Source organism: Triticum aestivum, chromosome 2D, assembly GCF_018294505.1.
Source record: "Triticum aestivum cultivar Chinese Spring chromosome 2D, IWGSC CS RefSeq v2.1, whole genome shotgun sequence".
Taxonomy (NCBI): Eukaryota; Viridiplantae; Streptophyta; class Magnoliopsida; order Poales; family Poaceae; genus Triticum; species Triticum aestivum.
This window is the reverse complement of record NC_057799.1, coordinates 325353198-325379182: the sequence shown is the minus strand read 5'-3', so window position 1 is coordinate 325379182 and position 25985 is coordinate 325353198. Positions and strand designations below refer to the sequence as shown.

At 45.7% G+C, this 25985-nt stretch overlaps 1 protein-coding gene, 1 long non-coding RNA gene and 1 pseudogene across 2 annotated transcripts; 2 read left to right on the top strand and 1 right to left on the bottom strand.

Annotated features, from left to right (window-relative positions):
• The first annotated feature begins 1164 nt into the window (after positions 1-1164).
• On the top strand, positions 1165-7238 carry LOC123052964 (U3 small nucleolar RNA-associated protein 6 homolog). Its single transcript, XM_044476335.1, has 6 exons — positions 1165-1748; positions 4291-4947; positions 5352-5834; positions 6146-6318; positions 6698-6878; positions 6963-7238. The coding sequence occupies exons 1-6, from the start codon at positions 1290-1292 to the stop codon at positions 7050-7052; spliced, it is 2043 nt and encodes a 680-aa protein (XP_044332270.1). The 5' UTR covers positions 1165-1289; the 3' UTR covers positions 7053-7238.
• Positions 7239-7449: 211 nt separating this feature from the next.
• LOC123052965 (dirigent protein 2-like) lies at positions 7450-8378 on the top strand (annotated as a pseudogene).
• Positions 8379-21857: 13479 nt separating this feature from the next.
• On the bottom strand, positions 21858-24748 carry LOC123052962 (uncharacterized). The gene is made up of 3 exons (XR_006425220.1): positions 23934-24748; positions 22466-23753; positions 21858-22140 (listed from the first exon to the last, which is right to left on the bottom strand). It is a non-coding gene; the product is annotated as an uncharacterized lncRNA (long non-coding RNA).
• Between the last annotated feature and the right edge of the window lie 1237 nt (positions 24749-25985).

The following is a 25985-nucleotide window of genomic DNA, read 5'->3' as shown; positions in this document are numbered from 1 at the left end:
TCGCAACCAGATGCTGGAGCCCAGGAGCCAGATGCCACCGTCGACGACGACTCCTACAACACCGGAGGTGCCTACTACTACGTGCAGCCCGCTGACGACGACCGGGAGTAGTTAGGAGGATCCCAGGCAGGAGGCCTGCGCCTCTTTCGATCTGTATCCCAGTTTGTGCTAGCCTTCTTAAGGCAAACTTGTTTAACTTATGTCTGTACTCAGATATTGTTGCTTACGCTGACTCGTCTATGATCGAGCACTTGTATTCGAGCCCTCGAGGCCCCTGGCTTGTATTATGATGCTTGTATGACTTATTTATGTTTTAGAGTTGTGTTGTGATATCTTCCCGTGAGTCCCTGATCTTGATCGTACACGTTTGCGTGCATGATTAGTGTATGATTGAATCGGGGGCGTCACATCCCTGTGGCTGCACCGATCCGCGCCATCGCTGTGTCGCCCCCTCGGGCAGTAGTGCCACGGCGGGAGAGAGTATATTTATATAGGAAAATTTCTGATCGATGGCTGCATGTTCTATATTGATATTACAATATCACATGATTGCTTTATTTTGTCTATGTGGTGGGAAGGTGCACCGGATTAATATTAGAGGTATTGTTGCTGACTGATTTGAAAAATTATTGGTTCTGTCAAAATCGTAAACCAAATCCAAAATTGATTACGTCAACTGAATGAAAGTGCTTCAAAATTAGAGAACATATAGAACTAAAAGAATTGCATGGGAGAGCTTCTTGGGAAATTATTGACCCGATCAAAATCGGATGAACCAATCCTAAATTGAAGACCCAATTAATTGTGAGGGCTTAAAAATTAGAAAGCATGGTGTATAGTATAAAGAATTGAATGAGAGAGCTTTGAGAAATTGTTGACCCGGTTAAAATCGGATGACCAAATTCTAATTGAAGACCTCAATTGAATGTGTGCTTTTTAAAACTAGGGAGCTTATTTTTTTTAAGGTGAACTAGGGAGCTTAATGTTATAGAGGATTTGCGAACAAGATTTTTTTTTGAGACAAATTTTAGAACAAGAATGACCTCAAGTGACCAGCCCGATAGCATAACCCACAAAGGGCCCGAAGTTTGACCCAACTTGCGTTGTGTCGGCCCAGCAGCCCGCTCAACGCACACCATCCCCTCTCCCACAGCGACGGCGCGACCACCCCCTCACTCTTTTCTCTACCCTCTCCTCGTTGCCGTGGCAGCTCTTCCCTCTCCTCCCCTCCTCCACGCCGCAACCAAAACCCTAAACCCTAGCATCAGCTCCACCCCGCCGGCGCCGAGATGGCGGACACGGTGCAGTACCGCCTCGAGCGGATGTCCGATGAGCTCGACGACCTCGAGCGCCGGGGCCTCTTCACCCGCGCCGAGCTCGCCGAGGTCGTGCGCCGCCGCCGCGACTTCGAGTTCCGCCTCCGCCGTCACTCCCCGCGCAAGGCCGACTTCCTCGACTACATCGCCTACCTGCTCCGCGTCGACGCGCTCCGGGACCTGCGCAAGCGCGCCATCATACGCGCCACGCCTAACCCTACCCACTCCGACGAGGACAACGACACGAACGAGGATGGCAAAAAGAGGAAGAAGAGGAAGAAGAAGTGGGCCAAGTCCATCTCCGACTTCGCGGGAGTCCTCCGCGTCCTCGACGTCTACAGGATGGCCACCGTCAGGTTCAAGGGCGACCTCGACCTCTGGTTCCGCTACCTCGAGTTCTGCCGCCAGAAGGGCCACGGCCGGATGAAGCAGGTAGGCATCAAATACTTACCTGTCCACAATACGGCATCAAATAGTGCTTAGTTGTGTCGAAGAGGATCAAAGTTGTCAGCTTTTCTATGTAGCGCTCTTCGTGCAGCAACTAATTTGTGGGAAATTGTAATATTTAGGGCTGCAGCGTGGGCACATACAGTGAGGGGTTATGATTGGGGTTCGTAATGCTTGATTTTCATCGCCGCTGAGTTGCTCTTGTTCTTGACTTGAAAAGTTCAAGGTATCAAGTAGCGGGCTAAATAGTTTAGCGGTGGCCTTCCCCAGAAGCTATAATAGCTATAGCAGGCTAGGGGAATCTAAACTATCTAGTGGATTGTAGAAAAAACATGTCATATATGGTCTGGAAATGGGGAATTTCAGCACATTTAGATGACACGAGGAGGACAAGACGGAGTAGAAGATGACGGGGAGAAGCAGGTCCTGCTGCCGAAGATTGAAATCACCGCCTTCGCCGTCACTTCCGCTGATCTGATTCGCTGCCGCTGGTGCCAAGAACTGAGGTTGGGTTTGTCCTAGCGCTAGAGGTGAGCGAGTAAATGTGTGTGTGTGTGTGTGTGTGTGTGTGTGTGTGTGGGAGGGGGGTGATGCTAGATTTCGCGCCATCTCCGCGCCTATTCCTCCCCGCAACGCAACGTATGCCGTGTCCCCTTTTGTGCTCGACTCAGCCTAGCTCGCTGGAAACGGTCGATTCGAGCGTTCCTAGCGAGCCAGGTTCTGGGCTGCTTTCAGGTTTGTGAGCGTGTGAGCCAGGCCCCATGTATGGTATCAAACACGTTTTTTTTTGCACCACGCGGGCCTGTTTGAGGGATGCAGCCTACCAAAAGCCTTCCCAATATCTGGATCTAAGCTGCTAAAAACAACAAACACACTCTTACTGGGACCCACTCGTCTAATCCATCCACGATGCACCAGACTACCAGAGAGCTACATTTGTAGGGAGCTTAGTATATTTATAGAGATGTAAATTCGTAAACCGATAAATATGGTGTTCACTAAAGCAGCTGCAGTATGCAGCCGCCTCAGACTCCGCAGTCTTTTTGGGTGGAGAAGAGAGGAGAATGGCTAGTCTAGGCTTTCTAATCATTGATACTGGTTTATGGATTGGGTTTTGGGCTGCTGCATGATGGAAACTGGCGTGGGCTTCTTTTCTAGCACCCTGACTGGCAAATTTGGAATAGCGGCGCTAAGCTCCTCCAACTGCTATGGTATTTAGCAGAGGTTAGAGGTGCTTCAGTGGGCGTAGCTGCAGTAGCAGTAGAAACCGCATCGCCGTAGCGGGAGCTCGTCCAAAGTGCTATATAGGTGCTACAGCCTGTTTTTTTTTGTCCATGCTTGAAACTATGTGATTTTGGGATGGGCACAAACATTTGTTTATGCTTGGAAACTTCGGAAAGTTGAGATGGCCTTCTGAGCACTCTGGATTGGTGAGCTTAGAAATTTAGTGTCAAGTAGGGTGCGCGTTGTAATTTTGGGTGAATATTTATGCCAGGTAAATTGCCTTATGCGTCCAATTGCTATACATTAGACTGGGAAATTCAACTGCTAGTTCCAGGCGTGCATGAAATTGATTAAGGTGCCGGTTGAGTTCTGAAAGTGGTCATCACCTTACTGATTTAGAATGGCATATACTGAAAGTTTGCCCTCTACAAGCTGGTAAACAGTTGTTGCTGCCCAATAATGTTTCCTGGTTAATGACGAGTACCCTGATTTGCCTCCCAAACAAGGTGGGGTTACAAGGGTGCCACTGGGGTTCCGAATCTCAGCAGTAATGTGCATATTACCAAGAAGTTTTTGAGAAAGTTGAATTTGGGTGAAGGTTTTCCTAGAATAGGCGTAGGGACATCTTGAGCCAAAAGTTAAACCCCTGTACCACTAGCTATGGATTATGGAGGTGGACCATGGGGCAGTGGTAGTGCTGGCAGCTATCTTGGCGGTGGTTGCTGGGGCGGATACAGGGATAGATGTGGTAATAATGGGATGAATACTTCACATGATAGGTGCAGCAATTGTTCATGGATCCAGATTTGGTGAATAATCACCTATTAGGTGTTGCCGCATCAGTTTGAGGATTTCTGTATGCATTCCCCGGGAGGGATAAGACAAGAAAGCTGTAGTGGAAATGATTGTGGCGTGTTTCATTTCGGATTATCATGTAAGCTTATAAGAAGTTTTGTGGCGCTATGAGGTCACCATGTAGGTATGTATTTGATTAAGAAATGTGATGTGTATTTTGCGCCATTAATTGACAAAAGGCTGGGGTTTTCATGTTCTTTATATGCCAGTCGTTTGTTGAGTGTCTGCAATAAGATTTTGGTTAGAGTCTATCAAAACCATAAAGGTTAGGAGATTTTCTTGTTCTTTTGTGCCTGCTTATAGTTGCATTTTGCGTTGGTGACTGTTGATAAGATAAGTGGATTTGTAAAGATTCATTTTGTGGTCCAGCGCAAGATATAAAACTGTTAAATGCGGGACTAACTTAGTATTAATGTTAGTATTCTCATGTTTGTTGTTTTATTTGCAGGTTATGGCGCAAGCCATTCGTTACCATCCCAAGGTTCCTGGGCTTTGGATGTATGCAGCAGCGTGGGAATTTGATCAGAACTTGAATGTTGCTGCAGCACGTGCACTTATGCAGAGTGGTCTCAGATCTTGTCCAGAATCTGAAGATATGTGGATTGAATATCTTCGTATGGAGCTTACCTACCTTAACAAGCTTAAGGCTCGAAAGGTAGCTCTTGGGGAGGATGTGAAGACACTGCAAAAAAGTAGTGATGATTCGGGTCAGTGGAAAGAGGAGAACAAAGGATTGTTCATGTCACTTGATGAACAAGGTGACAGTCCCAAGGAGTCTGGCTTGGAGGATGTTGCTTTGGAGGACAAGGAAGATCTATTTTGGCAGCAAGGAGTGTTAATCATTCGAACAATTTATCATGGTGCTATGGAAGCTCTTCCGTCAAGCTTAACCTTGAGGAAGAAAATTTTGGAGATATTAAATAGTGTTGAGCTGGCACATTCTGAAGAGCTGAGGTTGGAGGTCATGGATGACCTGAAGAAAGATTTCTCTCATAATGAGGACTACTGGGATTGGCTCGCTAGGCTTCAGCTTAGTGACTCCATTAATTCCAGTACTTTGAATAAAAAGGAAGCTGTATTGAATAAGCTTAACAAATCAATTCAGGTGAAAAATTATGCCATCACTTTATTACTTATTCTCCATCACAAATTATTAGAAAGTAAATCTTTTGGAATTCCTTTGGATGAAAAAGGCACATACTTGTTGATTATTGTGCCTTGGCCATCTGTTCCTGTAATGAAATGCTTGCTGGATGGTAGTTTTGCCCATGACTTGATTAGTGCTAAGTTGATGTTCATGGTAAGTGTTGGTCAAAATTTGATATTTCAGCTGGACTTATCCATACAGTAGATTGCTTACCCTATAGCTAGTAGCCCCTTAAACTCAGCACAAACAGCGCCGATTTTGATACACCGTCTCACAGTATTTTTTTCCCAAGATATCAGTGTCACCGATTGCTCATTGAACACAATATTTTGAACGTTCTTAATACGTGTCTTTGATTCTAGGTGTATGATGAAGCTGTCAGAAAGTTGCCTACTTCCAAAATGTACTCCCTGTATGCAAACTTCTGGTTGGGTGTTGTATTCTCAGACAGAGAGGACTCCATCTCATTATTCCATGATGCTGATTTTGATGCTTCAGAATTTACTTCAGCTATACTGAAAGTTTTTGAAAATGCTGAATCGTGTGGATGTCTCTCCGAGGATCTTGCCTGCCAATATGTCTCACTTTGTTTGAAACTAGGAAGGTCGGAGGAAGCACCTGAAAGATTGGAGGAAGCTAAGAATCTCGCAGAAAAGCTCTGCAGTGGTCCTCTTTCACAGGCTGCAAATCTGTGGAACTTGAGAGCTTCTATAGAGATAAAGTCACTTGCTACTGCTACCGGCAGTGCTTCCTTTAGTGAGGAGAATCTAAGTTCTCTGTTTGATTTATTTAATATTGTACTTCCGAAGTTATCCATAACCAAGGCCGAGGGACTCTGGCATACGGTATGTCTAGCCTTATCTCGTGCTTTCCTAATGATCATGGCTCTCTAGTTTCCAGAAATTTATTCCGTTGTCTCTGGACCTATCCTACCAAAAAATTAATTTTTGCTCCTCTGTTCTAGTGTGGATGTGTGATTATGGTTATGGGTTGAATACTTTTATATCAACTTTAGTATGGCATATGCTCTTTGTCTTCTCTTTCATTTGTCTCATTGATATGGGTTTTACTTTCTATGTCAACATCTTACATATTGTTAAACTGATTGGACTACTTGTCTGTAAATGTGATGAAATTGCTTGTAATTGCATTGCAGGCGATGAAATTGTTTTCTCATGAAAAGATATATTTCGAAAAGCTGGTGAAATGTGCAATGCTATCATTAAGTTCAGCTGGTGGGAGTGATTGTGGAGCTTCAGTCTCTTCAGCTTTTGTCGGATGGGTTTTGCAGAAAGATGGTATTAAGCAAGCTAGGAAAATGTATAAGAGGTATGAAATTAATGGTCCTTCAGTGATACCATTTGCAATGCTAATGTTGAGTTGCCATGCTCATTACATGAGTGAAGTGAGCAGAGCATTTCTAGCAATTTCTCAGTGTTTTGACATTGAGCCTAACATGCTATGAATTAACGGTTTTAGATATTGTCACAAGTGCAGAGAGGTTCCTTCAGAAATATTTCTTGTACTTAGTTCAGATGTATTATCAGTCTTCATTGTCCCCTTTCATTACAATTAACTCATGCATTGAAGGTCTAACAGAGATGAGTTTAGTCGATATTTCGTTGTTGGGAGACCCAAGATCGGTTCATGCAGTGGGTTGTATGTGACATTGAGGGGGCATGTTTCTGACACTCACGTGTCCATGCAGATTTTTGGCTTTACCGCGCCCCAGTCTTAAGTTCTTCCAGTTCTGCATAGAGCTGGAAGCTAACCTTGCAGTCGGAAACAATGATGGCCTCGTAAACGCACGCAAGCTCTATGATTCAGCAATCAGCATCTATCCACAAGAAAGGGAACTATGGAGGAAGTACTACAATATGGAGTTGACGGTATGGTTACATATTGGCAGTGACTCTCGTTTCCTCGTTTACCTGCAGGTGGGAACATTTGAGACATTTGTATTATGTAAACAGGTGGGAACATCAGAAACATCAAATGCTATCTACTGGCGTGCCCGCAAGGTGCTCAATGACTCCACCGCGCTCGACGTTCCCCGTAGTTAGCAACCTGTCCCCATGTGTACCATGTAATACCATTTTTGATTGTATTGATTTGTCTGTTGCTATAGGCATATGTAAGTCAGATTTGACATAAGTTTTGGCTCTTCTTTTTTTGTCGGTCCGAAGAATTTTATGTGCTCGTGGGATGATCTGAGTAAACTGGAATAGCTTGTGTTGTGAAGGCTTTCATTTGCGCGATAAGGGCAGTTTCTGTTAATAGCGCTAGGAATCTGTGCTGTTAGTCTCAGCTAGAACAGAGGATTAGCATCGGCTAAATTGCAGTGCTCCAAGCTGCTGGTATTAGAGAGTAGTTTTCAGCTGACGGCCAGGCTCAATGGGTAGCTCTCGATCTCGGTGAGGAAGCATATATCGAACAAACAAATTGCTTTTTCTTGTGTGCATTTTTCGTGCTCATATTTTACTCTGAAAGAGTCTGGACGCTGAAGCAGCTAGTACTGTTAGTATTCATTTTTTTCGTCAGACAGGGATGGTTCATCTTCTGTTCTGTTCGTATTCAATTCTTCTGTTCCTACGAGCTAGTACGCCACAAATACTCCGCAATTAAGCCTGCAATCTCGGCTTTGTCCAACCCATCATAACAATGGCTACTTCCACTGCAAAGCCCCACCTGCTCGTACTCCTCTCGGTCGCCGTCGCTCAACTCCTGGCCGTGCCGTCCTCCACCGCCCGTTGCCGCCTCGTGCACCTACACTTGTACATGCACGGCGGGCCGGGGCAAACAGCGGTGCGGGTCGTCAGGGGCCAGGGCCCGCCGCACCCGTCCATGCCGGGGAGCTACTTCGGTGACACCGCAGTGATCGACGACCTCCTGACGGAGGGCCCTAGCCTGACGTCGAAGGCCGTCGGCCGGGCACAGGGCACGTACGTGCTGGCCGCCATGGACGTCCCCGTGCTGGCGGTGAGAGTGACGGTGGTATCACCGAGGGGCCGTACAACGGGAGCACCCTTGTCATCGCCGGCCGCGACGACATCTCCCAGGAGGTGAGGGAGCTCGCGGTGGTCGGCGGGACGGGGCAGCTCCGGCGGGCCACCGGGCACGTGGTGTGGAGGACGGCCGAGGACGTGTCAGCGGTGTACATGGTGCTGGAGCTGGACGTGCACGCGACGGTGCCGGACGGCGCTGCTCCTGGTCGTCGTCATGGATGGGGCTGGCCGGCCGCCGCCGAGGGCAGCAGGAACATGTCGGTCCGTTTGTCCGCTGATTCCTAGAACAAGTCTGCCATTGTCGCCACTTGTAAAACCGAACATCTCTCCCACAAAAATAAATACTGTACTGGTTTTGCTGGTTTTAGGATCAGTCGATTTGGAATTGGAAGAGAACACGATGCGGTGCGTAGCTTTCAGGCCTTGGCCGAGTTAAAAACTTGCGCACCTCGCGTAGTACGTGATTAACTCGCTACTAGTACTTTTTTGTTACGCGTCAAGAACCTGAACATACTACTGTAGTAGAATTAAACTCCCATCTCAGCTTCTTGGACTTCTTTGTGCTGCACTCCCACCTGTGAGCAGCGAGCAGCCTAACCACAACTTGTCATTTCGGCTTCCTAGCCTAGCTGCTCTCAAATCACACGCTCAACGACACCGCCAATGGCCAGACACCGCCTGCTCCTTGCCGCCGCCGTCGTTCTAGCCCTCGCCGCCGCATCCATCGCCGACGACGCGCGCCAGATTCTCCTACGCATGTACATGCACAACGTCTTCGGCCCGCCGGGCCAGAGGGTGGTGCTCATCGTCAAGGGCGCCGGCCCCATGAACCCGTCCATGCCGCCGGAGCACTACTTCGGGGAGACGTACGCGTTCGACGACTCCCTCACCCAGAACCGGAGCTCGTCGTCCAAGCAGGCAGGCCGCGCGCAGGGCACCGCCATGCTGGCGTCCATGCGGCACCCGGTGTACCTGGTGAACATGGTGATGCTGCTCACTGGCGGGGAGTACGACGGGAGCACCATCGTCGTGGAGGGCCGGCACGACGCGTCCAAGAAGGAGAGGGAGCTGGCGGTGGTCGGCGGCACCGGGGAGTTCCGGCTGGCGTCCGGGTACGTCAACTGCACCACGGCAAGGGAGGAGAAGAAGTTCACCGTCTACGAGCTCAACGTCAACGCCACCATCCCCGGCGATGACAGCGAGCCAGAGCCTGATACGGGGAGGCGACGCCGACGAATCCCTCGTCTCTGAGCCACGCTAAAAATTCTAATGGATGCGTGTAATACTTGATGGAAATCGTTAGCTTGGATTAATTCCTCGAATTGTTTGAGAGAACCGGCGATATCATGCATGCATGTTCGGTTTATGATGAAAGGGGCAGGGCCATTTTATCGCTCAAGCCTCAAATTATAGTGAACGGAGAGGTCCTACTTTTGGGATTGGATTAAACAATTGTTGGATTTTTTTTTCTTTTGCTTTCTAGAGGGAAAGGAATCGGCCCAGCCCGAGAAAATTCTCAAACCTAACCCGACTTTGAATTAACAAAATCACTAATTGAAGAGTCGTGGTTGCAAAGATCACTATAATTCCCCTGGTTGTGAGTCACTTGTCGCAACCTGGTAGTTTTCCCTTTTTTCGTAGATCTGTTTATTCAAAACGTTTTATCTCTCAAACCGTGCGTCCAAATATGGAACCGCTTTCACTGTTGGATTCCTCGCGTCGAGATCTTCAAAACTAGATCCCATGTTGATAGGTTTTGATGAACTTTTTTCTTGACAAAAAAGCCGGACAAAAAGCCGAACCGGGAGCACGGCTTTTTTTTCCTTTTCGAAAGAGGCACGCCCGTGCCTCTCACGAAATCACAACCGTACCTCTCGCGGAAGCAAAATAGTGACTCTTGCGGAAGAAAAAAAAAGAGAAAACATGTTTTTTTTCGTTTCTGAGGAGGCACGGCCTTGACTCTCGTTAAAGCACAACCGTGTCTCTTGCAGAAACAAAACTGTGTCTCTTGCGGAAGCAAAATCGTGACTCTCGCGAAAGAAAAAAAAACAGGAAACGCGTTTTTTCCCTTTCCGAGAGGCATGACCGTGACTCTCGTGAAAGCACAACCGTGCCTCTTGCAAAAGCAAAACCGTGACTCTCGCGAAAGGAAAAAAATAGAAAACGCATTTTTTCCCTTTCCGGGAGGCACGGCTGTGACTCTCGCGAAAGCACAACCGTGCCTCTCGCGGAAGCAAAACCGTGACTCTCGCGAAAGAAAAAAACGTGTTTTTTTTCGTTTCCGAGAGGCACGACCGCGACTCTCGCGAAAGCACACCTGTGCTTCTCACGGAAGCAAAACCGTGACTCTCAAGAAAAAAAACAGAAAATACTTTTTTTCGTTTTCGAGAGGCACGGTCATGACTCTCGCGAAAGCAAAACCGTGCCTCTCACGGAAGCAAAACCGTGACTCTCGCGAAAGGAAAAAAACGCAAAAAAAATTTCAATTTTTTTTGATTGATAAGCCAAGGAAGACCGGTGGAAAACCAAAACATCGAAAAACCCGAAAAAACCCGTTTAAAAAGCCGAAAACGCGTGTGAAAAAAATAAAAAAATAAAATCTGGAGGAAGCGCCCAGAGCGCGACACGTGACGAATGGCTGAGAGCGCGTCAAGTGGCGCTGATCGTTGCAAGGCTCCCGAAGGAGCGCTCGTTAACTAGTTGCTCTCTTGAACTAATATAGCCATCAACCAGTTAGGATTACAAACAACAATATCAAACAAACAACATAGAAAAAAGAGAGAGAAGAACGGGGATGCAACCCCAAACGCCTGATACAAGGAGCAGAAGGAGAGCAACCAACTACAAAACTAGCATGATGAGATGCATTCAGGGGGCGCATGCAGTACTAGACCGGACGGCGACAGATTGATTTGGAATTCGATTTGGAAATCTAATGTTCCACTCAAGATGCGTATTATGGCATGGAAGACGGCGACGGGTGCATTGGCAACTAATCTAGGCAAAGCGCATCGTCGTATTCATATACAGAGATCATGTCCTATTTGTGGAGCGGAGATTAAAAGCAGTTTTCATGCATGCACGCCCGACGTGTTTGGGAGGGCTTACGTGCAATTTGGCCCTTGCCTGATGACTCACTACTAGTGGACTTTGGTAAGGACTGGGTACTGCAGCTACTTTCAAAATGTTCGGACAAGACCAGGGACTTGGTAATTATGACGATCTGGCGTATTTGGCAACTCTAAAATGATATAACACACGGGAAGAATGAGACCCCAGTAGAGGTAACTGTGGATTATCTTGACAGTTATTATAAGTCACTGAATTTGGTAAGGAACTATAGCATGGAGGAAATCGTCAAAAGGAAGATTTGCCGTTGTATGAGGACAGTCGGCCAAAGTGTGTAAAAACTACAGAATCCCTCACGCCTTGGCCTCCTCCGCCTATGGGTTGGGTTGCGTTGTCGGTAGACGGTTCATTCTCATGCCAGGATGGTCGCGCTTCGATTGGCATGGTGCTTCGCAGGGAGAACGGGTCTACGATTTTTGCGCCATACAGGTACATTTTCCACTGTAATGATGCTCTGGAAGCGGAAATTCATGCTATTATGCAGGGTATGGCACTGGCCATTCATTATTCGGACTGCCCAATGATTGTTCAATCAGACTCTTCAAATGCTCTGGCCATTCTTGTTGGAAATATGCCCTAGAGGCAATAATAAATGGTTATTATTATATTTCTTTGTTCATGGTAATTGTCTATTGTTCATGCTATAATTGTATTGTCCGGAAATCGTAATACATGTGTGAATACATAGACCACAACATGTCCCTAGTAAGCCTCTAATTGACTAGCTCGTTGATCAACAGATAGTCATGGTTTCCTGACTATGGACATTGGATGTCATTGCTAACGGGATCACATTATTAGGAGAATGATGTGATGGACAAGACCCAATCCTAAGCATAGCATACAAGATCGTGTAGTTTCGTTTGCTAGAGCTTTTCCAATGTCAAGTATCTTTTCCTTAGACCATGAGATCGTGCAACTCCCGGATACCGTAGGAGTGCTTTGGGTGTGCCAAACGTCACAACGTAACTGGGTGACTATAAAGGTGCACTACGGGTATCTCCGAAAGTGTCTGTTGGGTTGGCACGGATCGAGACTGGGATTTGTCACTCCGTGTGACGGAGAGGTATCTCTGGGCCCACTCGGTAATGCATCATCATAATGAGCTCAATGTGACTAAGGCGTTAGTCACGGTATCATGCATTGCGGAACGAGTAAAGAGACTTGCCGGTAACGAGATTGAACAAGGTATTGGGATACCGACGATCGAATCTCGGGCAAGTAACATACCGATTGACAAAGGGAATTGTATACGGGATTGATTGAATCCTCGACACCGTGGTTCATCCGATGAGATCATCGTGGAACATGTGGGAGCCAACATGGGTATCCAGATCCCGCTGTTGGTTATTGACCGGAGAGGCGTCTCGGTCATGTCTGCATGTCTCCCGAACCCGTAGGGTCTACACACTTAAGGTTCGGTGACGCTAGGGTTGTAGAGATATGTGTATGCGGAAACCCGAAAGTTGTTCGGAGTCCCGGATGAGATCCTGGACGTCACGAGAGGTTCCGGAATGGTCCGGAGGTGAAGAATTATATATAGGAAGTCAAGTTTCGGCCACCGGGAAAGTTTCGGGGGGTTACCAGTATTGTACCGGGACCACCGGAAGGGTCCCGGGGGTCCACCAGGTGGGGCCACCTATCCCGGAGGGCCCCGTGGGCTGAAGTGGGAAGGGAACCAGCCCCTAGTGGGCTGGGCGCCCCCCATGGGCCTTCCCCCTGCGCCTAGGGTTGGAAACCCTAGGGCAAGGGGGCGCCCCACTTGCCTTGGGGGGTAAGTCATCCCCCCTGGCCGCCGCCCCCCATCCAGATGGGATCCCTGGCCGGCGCCCCCCCTTCCCAGGGGGCCTATATAAAGGGGGGGGAGGGAGGGCAGCAGATACACAGCCTTGGGCGCCTCCCTCCTCCCTTGCTACACCTCTCCGTCTCGCAGAAACTCGACGAAGCCCTGCCGAGACCCGCTACATCCATCACCACGCCGTCGTGCTGCTGGATCTCCATCAACCTCTCCTTCCCCCTTGCTGGATCAAGAAGGAGGAGACGTCGCTGCACCGTACGTGTGTTGAACGCGGAGGTGCCGTTCGTTCGGCACTCGGTCATCGGTGATTTGAATCACGGCGAGTACGACTCCGTCATCCACGTTCATTGGAACGCTTCCGCTCGCGATCTACAAGGGTATGTAGATGCACTCCTTTCCCCTCGTTGCTAGTATACTCCATAGATGCATCTTGGTGAGCGTAGGAAAATTTTAAAATTATGCTACGATTCCCAACAATTCTCTCGAGCGACAATCTTTCCAGGTCGGCCTATGGTCATCTAGCTGCTGAGATTAAAGCTCATTTGGTAGTTAGGAAGTTTGTTCCTCTAAAAGTTAGCAGATATCAAAATAAGGTAGCACATCAATTGGCACACTATAGCCGCATTGAAGCTTGTACAGCGTTATGGTTGAACTCGATTCCTGCGTGGTGTGAGGAATTGGTGTCTCGTGATTGTAACCCTCGTTGTGGAATAAAACATCCTTTCTCTCCGAAAAAAAACTACAAAACTAGCGTAAAGCTACATCTTTGAAGTCTTGACCATCAATGCTCCATACCAGAGAAAGGTGAAGGAGCCACTGGATTACGTACCAGCCATTGTTCGCATCCATTGACAGTGTCAAAATGCCATTCGCCTCCACCACCAAAGAAGACTACTATCTTCTCACCCTGGATCAGAGGGCACCGCACTGTCGGTTAGGTGGAGAAGCTCAGAGAAAGCACGAAAGGACACAAGAGGCCCAACCAATGGCGTGCAACACCAAGCATGGCCACCTCACCACAAAGAAAGCCCAAGAAGAATCGCCATGCCCACAACAAGAAGCATACAAATGGGCGCGTCAATAGGACGAAGTCGCAACCGAAGACACGACCTGGAATATGAGAAACAGAACCACAGGACCAAGCCGGATCTCGCTAGGACCGCCAACTCACATCACCACCATCACATCATAGCTGTCGGAGAGGGGACCCTGATCCCCTCTTACCCAGGCTTGAGAGTGCCGCACCGTCGGACAAACTGGATCACATGGCGGGAATGAGTAGAACCGCCTGAGGAAGATGCCAGACCTGCCCGGAGCTATGTCGCCACTGAAGAACAACAGATGGGCCACCACTAGGAACCATCCACACTCGCCCCACACACCCTCCGTCTAAACGCCCCAGATGGCGCCTCCAAGGAGGTGACTACACTGTGGCGCTGCCGCTTCCCATTCGCGGGGAACTAGGGTTTCACCCGGGCACAGAGGAAGGAGGGACTAGGGGGAGTTGTCCTTGCCGTCGCCACCAAGGAGGGGAAGCCCGTAGCGCCATCGACGTCGTGGCCGCTGTTATCAGCCAGAGGTTTCCCCCGGACAAGCTCCCACCCCGGAACCCACCAGGCCCGCCACCAACACCTCCGAGAGTGGACATCGGAGATCTGGACCAATCGATGGGGAGAACCGCGCGGTAGGATGGTGATAGAGCTAAATTCGGCAGATCTCGGGTAGGGGGTCCCAAGCTGGTGATCTTGGCACGATGGTAATAGGACGAAGTAGGAACACAATGTTTACCCATGTCCAGGCTCTCTCGAAGAGGTAAAACCCTACGTCCTACTTTGTTGTATTGATTATGGATAGGGTACAAAGTACAGGTTGATCTACCTTGAGATCGTATGTGTGAATGAATCTACCTGTATGATCTAAACCCCTCGACTTATATAGACACCTGAGGTACCTAGGGTTACACCTAGGTCGGTTACATCTGGAGATAAACATGCCGAGGATTACATGCTGCCTTGGAGTGTGCGCCAAGTCTTCAGAAGATTCCATCTTGAGTACATCATGGGGCCTGGCAACTGTGGCCCACTGGTTGGTTGTTAGGGGGTCCGGCCCAGCCCATCCCGGGAAGCCGACGTGGTTAGCACCCCCTATGTATGACACCATCAGTGCCCCCTGAACTGGTCTTCAAGCGGAGGACATTGCTCGGCTCCTCTGAGTCATGGCTTCATCTTCTGTTTTCGACTTCGCAGGCAAGTTTAACAAACCCGATATACTTGTCTTCAGAGTTAACTTCATGTCTGAGGATATTCTTAGACCCGAGGTCTTTGTGCCAAAGTGGATGCCTTAAGAGCTAAGCATGTTTCTTCCGAGGGCTGATTATGGGCCCCACCCCGATAGTTTTCTGAGTATGCCACCTAGCCCGGGGACCAATTCCGATGTGTCCAATCAGATGGGTTGTAACGGGCCTCGAGAGTTGCTTTAGCGGTGTCGTCAATCACTTTCCTTGTTTTGCATGCGCACGTAAGGCACGACGCCTAGGAAACATGCATATTTACTGCTGTAGGATTCAAGCGTCCCGTCGTCCCATGACCGAGGTTCTCCATATAAGTTTAAGGGAAAAGATAAAAGATTTTACACCTGCTCCATCTCTGTTTGCCTTGCGCGAATCTCATCTGCTTCGTCAGCCCATTGCTGTTTTGAGAGCTCGATACCATGAAGAACATTGAGGGATCCTCTACTAATCCCTCCGGTTGTCTCGAGGGAGATTGGAAGAGATGTACGGTGGCTCAAGGGCAGCTGAATCGGCTCGCCACCTCTGGATATCTTCCCGAGCCGGAGTTCACGTAAACTCGTCCGGGGTTGGTTTCCCTGGACGGAGACGTTCTTCGTGACAACTTCCCCACACCTCGGCCCAATGAACGGGTATGCTTTGTTCCCTTCCTTCTATGCGGCTTGGGTTTTCCCATTCACCCCTTCCTCCGGGGCCTTCTACACTTCTATGGGATCCAACTCCACCATCTTACACCCAACTCCATCCTACATATAGCTTGGTTTGTCACTTTATGTGAAGCCTTCCTCGGGTGTGAGGCACATTTTTATTTATGGTGCAAATATTTTTTCTTGGTCTCACATTCCCGAGATGGCAATATTTTTGAGTGTGGTAGAGCCAATGTATGTGGAATTGTAGGGTACACCTATCTTGTGGGCACCTGATAACCCAGAAGTGTAAGGGATCCATCATAGTCCTTTCGATAAGTAAGAGTGTCGAACCCAACGAGGAGTAGAAGGAAATGATAAGTGGTTTTCAACAAGGTATTCTCTGCAAGCACTGAAAGTAGTAGTAATGTGTAGTTTGATAGCAAGATAATTCATAACAAGCAATAGTAACAAGGTGCAACAAGATGGCCCAATCCTTTTTGTAGCAAAGGACAAGCCTAGAGTACTTCTTATAGTGAGCAAAGCGTTCTCGAGGACACATTGGAATTCTCGTCTAGTCACGTTCATTATGTTTGGTTGATTCACGTTCACTACTTTGATAATTTGATATGTGGGTGGACCGCCGCTATGGTGCTGTTTCTTACTTGAACAAGTAACCCACTTATGATTACCCCCTCTCGCAAGCATCCGCAACTACAAAATAAGAATTAAGATAATCTAAGCATAGCATGAAACATATGGATCCAAATCAGCCCCTTACAAATAAATCATAAACTACAGTTTAAGCTTCTGTCACTCTCGCAACCCATCATCTACTTATTACTCCCCAATGCCTTCCTCTAGGACCAAACATGGTGAGGTGTCATGTAGTCGACGTTCACACGACACCACTAAAGGAAGAACAACATACATATCATCAAAATATTGAACGAATACCAACTTCACATAATTACTTATAACCAGACTTCTCCCATGTCCTCAAGAACAAATGGAACTACTCACAAATCATATTCATGTTCAAGATCATAGGAGTATTGTATATGATTGAGGATATGAGCATATAATCTTCCACCAAATAAACCAACTAGCATCAACTACAAGATGTAATCAACACTACCAGCAACCAACAGGTACCAATATGAGGTTTTGAGAAAAAATTGAATACAAGAGATGAACTAGGGTTTGAGATGAGATGGTGCTGATGAAGATGTTGATGGAGATGAGCCCTGTCATGATGAAAGGACCGTTGGTGATGTCGATGGCTTCGATTTCCCCACCCGGAGGGAAGTATCCCCGATGGAATTGCTCTGCCAGAGAGGAAAAGTGCTCCTGCCCAGGTTCCACCTCGAGATGGCGGCGCTTCATCCCGAAGTATTCTCTTGATTTTTTCTAGGGCAAATAGCATCATATAGGAGAAGGACGAACATAGAGGCAACATGGTGCACCCAGGGGGTAGGGCGCGCCCTGATGCCTTGTGGGCCCCACGTGGCTCTGTCTGACCTAATTTCAGCGCTATAAATTCCCAAATATTCCAAAAAACCCAAAGAGCCATACGAAACAATTTTTCCGCTGCTGCAAACTTCTGTTCTTCCGCGATCCCATCTGGAGGCCTTTTCCGGTGCTCAGCCGGAGGGGGAATCGATCACGGAGGGCTTCTACATCAACCTTGTTGCCCTTCCGATGATGTGTGAGTAGTTCACCATAAACCTACGGGTCCATAATGATTAGCTAGATGGCTTCTGCTCTCTCTTTGATCTTCAATACAATGTTCTCTTCGGAGATCAATTCAATGTAGTATTCTTTTGCGGTGTGTTTTTTGGGATCCGATGAATTGTGGGTTTATGATCAGATTATTCGTTGAAAGTAATTAAGTCTTTTCTAAACTTTAATATGCACTATTGTTATAGCTTTGTATTTCTCTCTGATCTATCCATTTGGTTTGGCCAACTAGATTGATTTATCTTCAGTGGGAGAGGTGCTTTGTAGTGGGTTCAATCTTGCGGTGTCCTCACCCAGAGATATCAGGGGTAGCGAGGCATGTATTTGTATTGTTGCCATTAAGGGTAAAACGATGGTGTTTAATCATATTTCTTGGCTTTATTCCGTCTCCAGCATGTCATCTTGCTTAAAGCATTACTATGTTTGTCATGTACTTAATACCATAGACGCAGACATGAGTTGGTCAATTGGTGGAGTAATAGGAGTAGATGCAGGCAGGAGTCGGTCTACTTGTCACAGACTTGATGCCTATATACATGATCATTGCCATGAATATCTTCTAACTATGCGCTTTTCTATCAGTTGCCCAACAATAATTTGTCTACCCACCGTATGCTATCTTTCGAGAGAGAAGCCTCTAGTGAAACTATGTCCCCCGGGTCTACTTTAATCATATTACTAAAACAAAAAATACCTTGCTGCAATTTTACTTTTTTATTTTACTTTTCAATTTATATCTATCACTACCAGATTTCGTCCTTGCAAGTAATGAGTTCAAGGGGATTGACAACCCTCTTGCCCATGTTGGGTGCAAGTATTTATTCTTGTGTCTGCAGGTATTTCTTATTAGAAATTTGCGTGGTTCTCCTATTGGTTCGATAACCTTGGTTCTCACTAAGAGAAATACTTATCCTCTACTATATTGCTTCACCCTTCCTCTTCGGGGAAAATCCCAACGCAACTCACAAGTAGCAGAAAAAAATTCTAGCGTCGTTGCTGGGGAGACATCATCAAATACCTACAGGTTCCTTCACACAAATTATCATTTACTTGCAATACTTTTATTTGCCTTCTCTTTTTCATCTCCCTCCACTTCTCTAAAAAATATATCAAAAACCACATAAATATTTTGCTTTGCTTGTTTGCTTTCTTGCTTGCTTTGTGACCATGTCTCAAGAAAACACTAAGTTGTGTGACTTCTCGAATACTAATAATAATGATTTTATTAGTACTCCAATTGCTCCTCCCGCCACTAAGGCGAAGTCTTATGATATTAATGCTGCATTGCTAAATCTTATTATGAAAGAACAATTTGCTGGAAATCCTAATGAAGATGCTGCATCACATCTTAATACCTTTGCTGATTTATGTGATATGCAAACGAAAGAAGGTGTGGATAATGATATTGTTAACTTGAAATTATTTCCTTTTTTGCTATGAGATCGTGCTAAAACTTGGTTTTGATCCTTGCCTCGCAATAGTATTGATTCTTGGTATAAATGTAAGGATGCTTTTATTGCTAAGTATTTTCCTCCCACTAAGATTATTTCTCTAAGATATAAAATCATGAACTTTAAGCAACTTGAGCAAGAACATGTTGCACAATCTTGGGATAGAATAAAATTAATGATTAAAAATTGTCCCACTAATGGATTGAGCTTATGGATGATAATACAAATATTTTTATGTGGGACTAAACTCTATGTCGAGAAATCTTTTTGACTCTGATGCAGGTCGTACCTTTATGGGAATTACTTTGGGAGAGGCCTTCTTGATAATATGATGACAAATTATTCCCAATGGCACACCAAACGAACTCCAACTGGTAAGAAGGTAAACTCTATCAAAAAAGTTGATACCTTGAGTGATAAAATGGATGCTCTTATGAATGTGCTTACTAGTAAAAATGCTCATGTTGATCCTAATGATGTGCCACTATCCACTTTGATTGAGCAAAATAATGATGCTATTGATGTGAATTCTGTCGCTAGAAATAATTTCAACAACAATGCTTATAGAGGGAATTTCAATCCTAGACCATATCCCGGTAAGCCCTGTAATAATTATGGTAATTCTTATGGTAATTCATATAATAATAGTATACCTACTGAATTTGAGAAAAACATTAAAGAATTTGTTAGTTCTCAAAATATTTTTAATGCCATGGTAGAAGAAAAACTACATAAAGTTGATGGTATGGCTAGAAACAAGGATATAATTGCTCATGATGTGGAAACTCTTCAAATTAGAATTATGCCATGATGACCCACAAGTATAGGGGATCAATCTAGTCCTTTCGATAAGTAATAGTGTCGAACCTAATGAGGAGCAGAAGGAAATGGCAAGCGGTTTTCAACAAGGTAATCTCTTCAAGCACTGGAATTATCGGTAGCAGATAGTTTGGTAGCAAGATAATTCATAACGGGTAACAAGTGTATCAAAAGTGCATCAAGGTGGCCCAATCCTTTTTATAGCAAAGGACAAGCCTGGACGAACTCTTATATAAAGCAAAGCGCTCCCGAGGACACATGGGAATTATCATCAAGTTAGTTTTCATCATGATCATATGATTCACGCTCGCTACTTTGATAATTTGATATGTGGGTGGACCAGTGCTTGGGTGATGTTCTTACTTGGACAAGCCTCCCACTTATGACTAACCCTCTCTCAAGCATCCGCAACTGCGAAAGAAGAATTAAGATAAATCTAACCATAGCATTAAACATGTGGATCCAAATCAGCCCTTACAAAGCAACACATAAACTAGGGTTTAAGTTTCTGTCACTCTAGTAACCCATCATCTACTTGCTACTTCCCAATGCCTTCTCCTAGGCCCAAATCATGGTGAAGTGCCATGTAGTCGTCGTTCACATAACACCACTAGAGGAAAGACAACATTGATACGTCTCCAACGTATCTATAATTTTTGATTGTTCCATGCTATTATATTATCAATCTTGGATTTTTTATATGCATTTATATTCTATATTATATGATTTTTGGGACTAACCTATTAACCTAGAGCCTAGTGCCAGTTCCTGTTTTTCCTTGTTTTTGAGCTTCGCAGGAAAGGAATATCAAACGGAGTCCAATTGACCTGAAACTTTACGACGATGATTTTTGGACTAAAAGAAGCCCCCGAAGCAAAAAAGTTGGGCCAGAAGAGCCACGAGGCCTCTACAAGGGTGGAGGGTGCGCCCTCCGACCTTGTGGGCCCCTCGTGGACTCCCCTGACTTGTTCTCGATGCCAACACCTCTTATATATTAAACCTCCAGAATAGGACCTAGATCGGGAGTTCCGCCGCCGCAAGCCTCTGTAGCCACCAAAAACCAATCGGGACCCTGTTCCGGCACCCTGTCGGAGGGGGAAATCATCACCGGTGACCATCTTCATCATCCCGACGCTCTCCATGATGAGGAGGGAGTAGTTCACCCTCGGGGCTGAGGGTATGTACCAGTAGCTATGTGTTTGTTCTTTCTCTCTCTCTCGTGTTCTTGATATGGCACGATCTTGATGTACCGTGAGCTTTGCTATTATAGTTGGATCTTATGATGTCTCTCCCCCTCTACCTTCGTGTAATGGATTGAATTTTTCCTTTGAAGTTATCTTATCAGATTGAGTCTTTAAGGATTTGAGAACACTTGATGTATGTCTTGCATGTGCTTATCTGTGATGACAATGAGATATTCACGTGACCCACTTGATGTATATTTTGGTGATCAATTTGCGGGTTCAGTGACCTTGTGAACTTATGCATAGGGGTTGGCACACGTTTTCGTCTTGACTCTTCGGTAGAAACTCGCGGGTTTTGGTTGATGTGTGTCTTAAGGTGTTATTTTTAGTACGAACTCTAGGGCTGTTTGTGACACTTATAGGAATAGCCCAATAGATCGATCAGAAAGAATAACTTTGAGGTGGTTTCGTACCCTACAATAATCTCTTCGTTTGTTCTCCACCATTAGTGACTTTGGAGTGACTCTTTGTCGCAGTTGAGGGATTGTTATATGATCTAACTAGATGATGCCCCGCGCGTTGCTGCGGGAAGTTTGAACAAATAATTTGTAAGGAATAAATGCCAACTACATGATATACACGTGAAAGAAAATAAGGTAATAAAGCAGAAGCACCATGTTGTATTATCAGTGCATCAAATGGTGTTTCGAACATTGAGAATAATTCAGTTCATCCAAAAAATGTGGCTCACCCGCAAAAAAGTGGCTAATAAAAATTGATCTTTTATGTCCATGCTTCAAGTTAGGCTAAAGGTTTCAGTTACATTACATCCTCTCAGCCATTTAGATGTTTGTAGATGTTGGTGTAAAATATATCACATTTAGATACAGCACATCACAAATGCTTGTATTACATGACAATAAAATGAGTATGTAACATTTGTTGATATTATGTACACGCATCAATAGATTTTGCCAGTCACTAAATGATACTCCCTCCGTCCAATAATACATATATAATTATGGAACTTAGGGAGTATTCCTGAAGCCTTCGGATGACCAACATTACCAAGTGTATCAAGTTTGTTCTCTCTCTCCAATTTAGTCTCAATACTGCGATATGGAACAAAAAAAAAGCAATATACTATCATTAAGTGTTGGGGAAAGGGGAATCGTCACATGAAATCAAACAACTTCTACTTATATCTGCTATAACATAACTGTACTACAATAGGTGCTATACTTGAGTTACTATCAGTATAAAAATAGCCATTTCATAAACCTGTTTGAATCCCTGTATGATCTAGTTGACGGAATAAGATAGAGGGAATTAACTTGGACAAATCATTGCAGACGTATAACTGGTTAGAGCAAGCAAAAGTAGCTACAGCTAGGTGACAAATATTATAAATGTTAAAAAGGAGAGAAACATATGTACCTTCTCAAGAATTCCAAATTTGGTTCATAGCAGACTTCTTACCACACATCATCAGGAAACCTATAAAGCTTGAATCAACATTTTTAAAAATAGAAATGTATAGAATAAGCATCAATTAGTAAATTCTTGAGAACCAAAATCGGAGTACATTCATGTCAGCGGATGCCATGGTCCAAGTTGTAGCATGAGCAGGGAACAAAAACTGATTTTCAGATTAATTAGAAAGTCATCGGAGAGCAAACAACGGTTGTGGGATCAGGCAGGCATGCCATTGATGCCATGCTTGGAGGAGACTGTAAGTGGTGTGTGGTGTCGGCGACAGATGCAGTGATGTTAGCTCTTACACAAAGACGTCACAAGAATTCAAATGAACTCTGAATTTGTAGTCAAGGAAACAAATAGTAGAGACGAAATGGATCTGACATCACTGAGCAAAGCCTGCACCATTATGCTCTCATGGTTTATTTGATAGTTTTGAACTTCTTTTAAACAAAATTGAGATTATTGAAAGTGTACATACTACTGCTGAAAAGAAACTACACGATAATTCAAATGGTCACGCCCTCAAAGTATGCAAAGAGAGGGCATGTGAAACGGTTATAATCTTCTGCAGGTGACCTGATGAAAAAGAGACGTTTCATTATCAAATTTGCCATTCATGAAAAAACAAAATTCATATAAGTAAAGCTCACACTAAAGATATCACGTATTAAGCAGGCCAATGATGTTGAAAAGATATCCGTCAGCAACCAAATGTATTGTATTCTGGTGAAATCTCTAACAACAATGACGATCTCTAGAAAGGTAGCCCCAAACACACAGTACACAGGGTGCTTGTATATAATGCAAGTTTACATATCCAATAAAAGAAATATTAATTCAGATTTGAATGAAGCAAACAAAAATGCAGAATTAGGGGGTGTTTGGTTCAGAAGTCCTAGGACTTTTTCTAGTCCCAGGGACTAATCAAAAAAGACTCTCTAGTAGAGTCTTTTTCTAGTCCCTATAGAAAAAGTCCCTCCCGTTTGGTTCCTAGGGACTTTTTCTAGTCTCTGGGACTAAAAAGCCCCTGAACCAAACACCCCCTTAGCAATGGAGGGGAACTTGGGAAGAATATACCAGTAGGAGACAAAAATCTGCAGAGTATGCATATGCAGTGATCGGGCCGATCAAGATGACTACTTGGTTGTCGTCCAGCACGCACCACCTTAGATCATGGGAAGAGGAAGTGAAGCACCATCTCGGATATTATTAGGAGAGGGAGTGCCAAACATCAATTACTGAATACCTGCAACAAAAGCTATAGTTGAGAGAGGTTGTTGTTTCTTCAAAAGTAGGCTGTTAAATATAGAAGGCAGAAGGCGTAAAGCAGCGGGTGTGTACGCCTGTACGGTTCGTGTGATCTCTTTTGAATAAGATTTTTTTGAAGACAGAATACCAAATACGTACTGAAGAACAGGTACTAAACCTTGCAAATCCATCACTGATAGAAAGGAGCCAAACTTCCTGCGCAGATGCATGAGGTCAGCTTGCCCCAAAACAAAAAAGGCACCATTGCTGGTCACTTGCCAGGAAGGGCCAGCATTGCCGCAGTCAATGTCCTCTCTGAATCAGTCGAGGCGGCACCTGCGGGAAGACGTCGATCTAGCACTCCTGCAAGTCATGGCTATCAATGGAGGCCCTACCCGATGTCACCACCAGCCCAGCCCTTCGAGGCCGAAAAGAAAAACGTCCACCGGCTAGAGACCTCCCCGGCGCGACTTCCACTCCATGGTTGAGTTGCCGGGAAGAGCGTCCATCCAGGCAAGAGCCCAGCGGATGCGTGGTGGGGAAGTTGAGCGGCACCGAGAAGGGTTAGCCGCTCCAGGGGGAGCCTTCCCGGCCTTCTGTCGAGGCACTCGACACACGACGGCAAGGTAAACGCCGAGAGTGGTTGGGGTCGATGTCGGCGCAGCGGCATCTGCCGCGAGGCCCTCTTCTTCAAAGGCGGGGGCCCCTACGTCGGGGAAGCCGGAGCAGGGCTCGGACGACGGCGTGTGGATCTCGTTGCAAGGGGGCACGCCCTCGCCATCGCTTACCTTAACAAATTGCAAGCGCTCCGGAGAGTAATACTACCAGATTGTAAGAGCAACTGAATCGGCACAGTAATTGTGTAGTGGGATTTGATGGAGATTGGAGAAGACGAAGAGGAAGGGGATTCCGCTGCCGTGGGGAACTGGTGAGGCGCACTGTTGGATGCGATGGGAATTGCCACATACGGAAATAGACGTGCGTGGGCAGCCTCTCGCGCCGGTCGCTCGCCGGTCCTACCCGCATTAACTGAAGCTAACATGGCTGTTTTCTAGTGTGGTTGGTCCCACATGTATTCCTCTAACTAAACGCTGATATGGCACTCATGATGATGTGGATAACTTGCCTGTCAAGAAAAATAGAATAGTGGGGATGAACTATTTAGGTATTATAGATTATGTTATCATTGTTGAGAGAACTTGCATTAGTGAAAGTATGAACCTTAGGCCTTGTTTCGAAGCATTAGAATACTATTTTCGCTCACTTTTACCACTTGTTACCTTGCTGTTTTTATATTTTCAGATTACAAAAACCTATATCTACCATCCATATTACACTTGTATCACCATCTATTCGCCGAACTAGTGCATCTATACAATTTACCATTGTATTGGGTGTGTTGGGGACACAAGAGACTCTTTGTTACTTGGTTGCAGGGTTGTTTGAGAGAGACCATCTTCATCCTACGCCTCCCACGGATTGATAAACCTTAGGTCATCCACTTGAGGAAAATTTGCTGCTGTCCTACAAACCTTTGCACCTAGAGGCCCAACAACGTCTACAAGAAGAAGGTTGCGTAGTAGACATCGGAAAGACAACGTTCATACATCTCATCAAAATATCGAACGAATACCAAATTCACATGATTACTTATAACAAGACTTCTCCCATGTCCTCGGGAACAAAGTAACTACTCACGAAGCATGTTCATGTTCAAGATCAGAGGGGTATTAAATATCATTAAGGATCTGAACATATGATCTTCCAGCAAATAAACCAACTAGCATCAACTATAAGGAGTAATCAACACTATGTAACACCCCGGATGTAACTTTCCATATTTGTAACTCCAACTCTTGCAATTTTCGTCTATGTGTTATGATATTCCCTCCGTGGTCGGGTTTTGTTTTCGTTTTGCATTTTGTTCATGTCATGCATCTCATATGATGTCATCTTGTGCATTGCATTTGCATACGTGTTCGTCTCATGCATCCGAGCTTTTTCCCCGTTGTCCGTTTTGCAATCCGGCACTCCCACCTCCTCCGGCGCACCCTCTTGTTTTCTTTCGTGAGCGGGTGTTGAATGTTCTCGGAATGGACCGAGGCTTGTCAAGTGGCCTTGGTATACCACCGGGAGACCACTGGTCAAGTTTCGTTCCATTTGGAGGTCGTTTGGTACTCCAACGGTTAACCGGGTAACCGCAAAGTCCGTTTGTGTGTTGCAGAAAAAC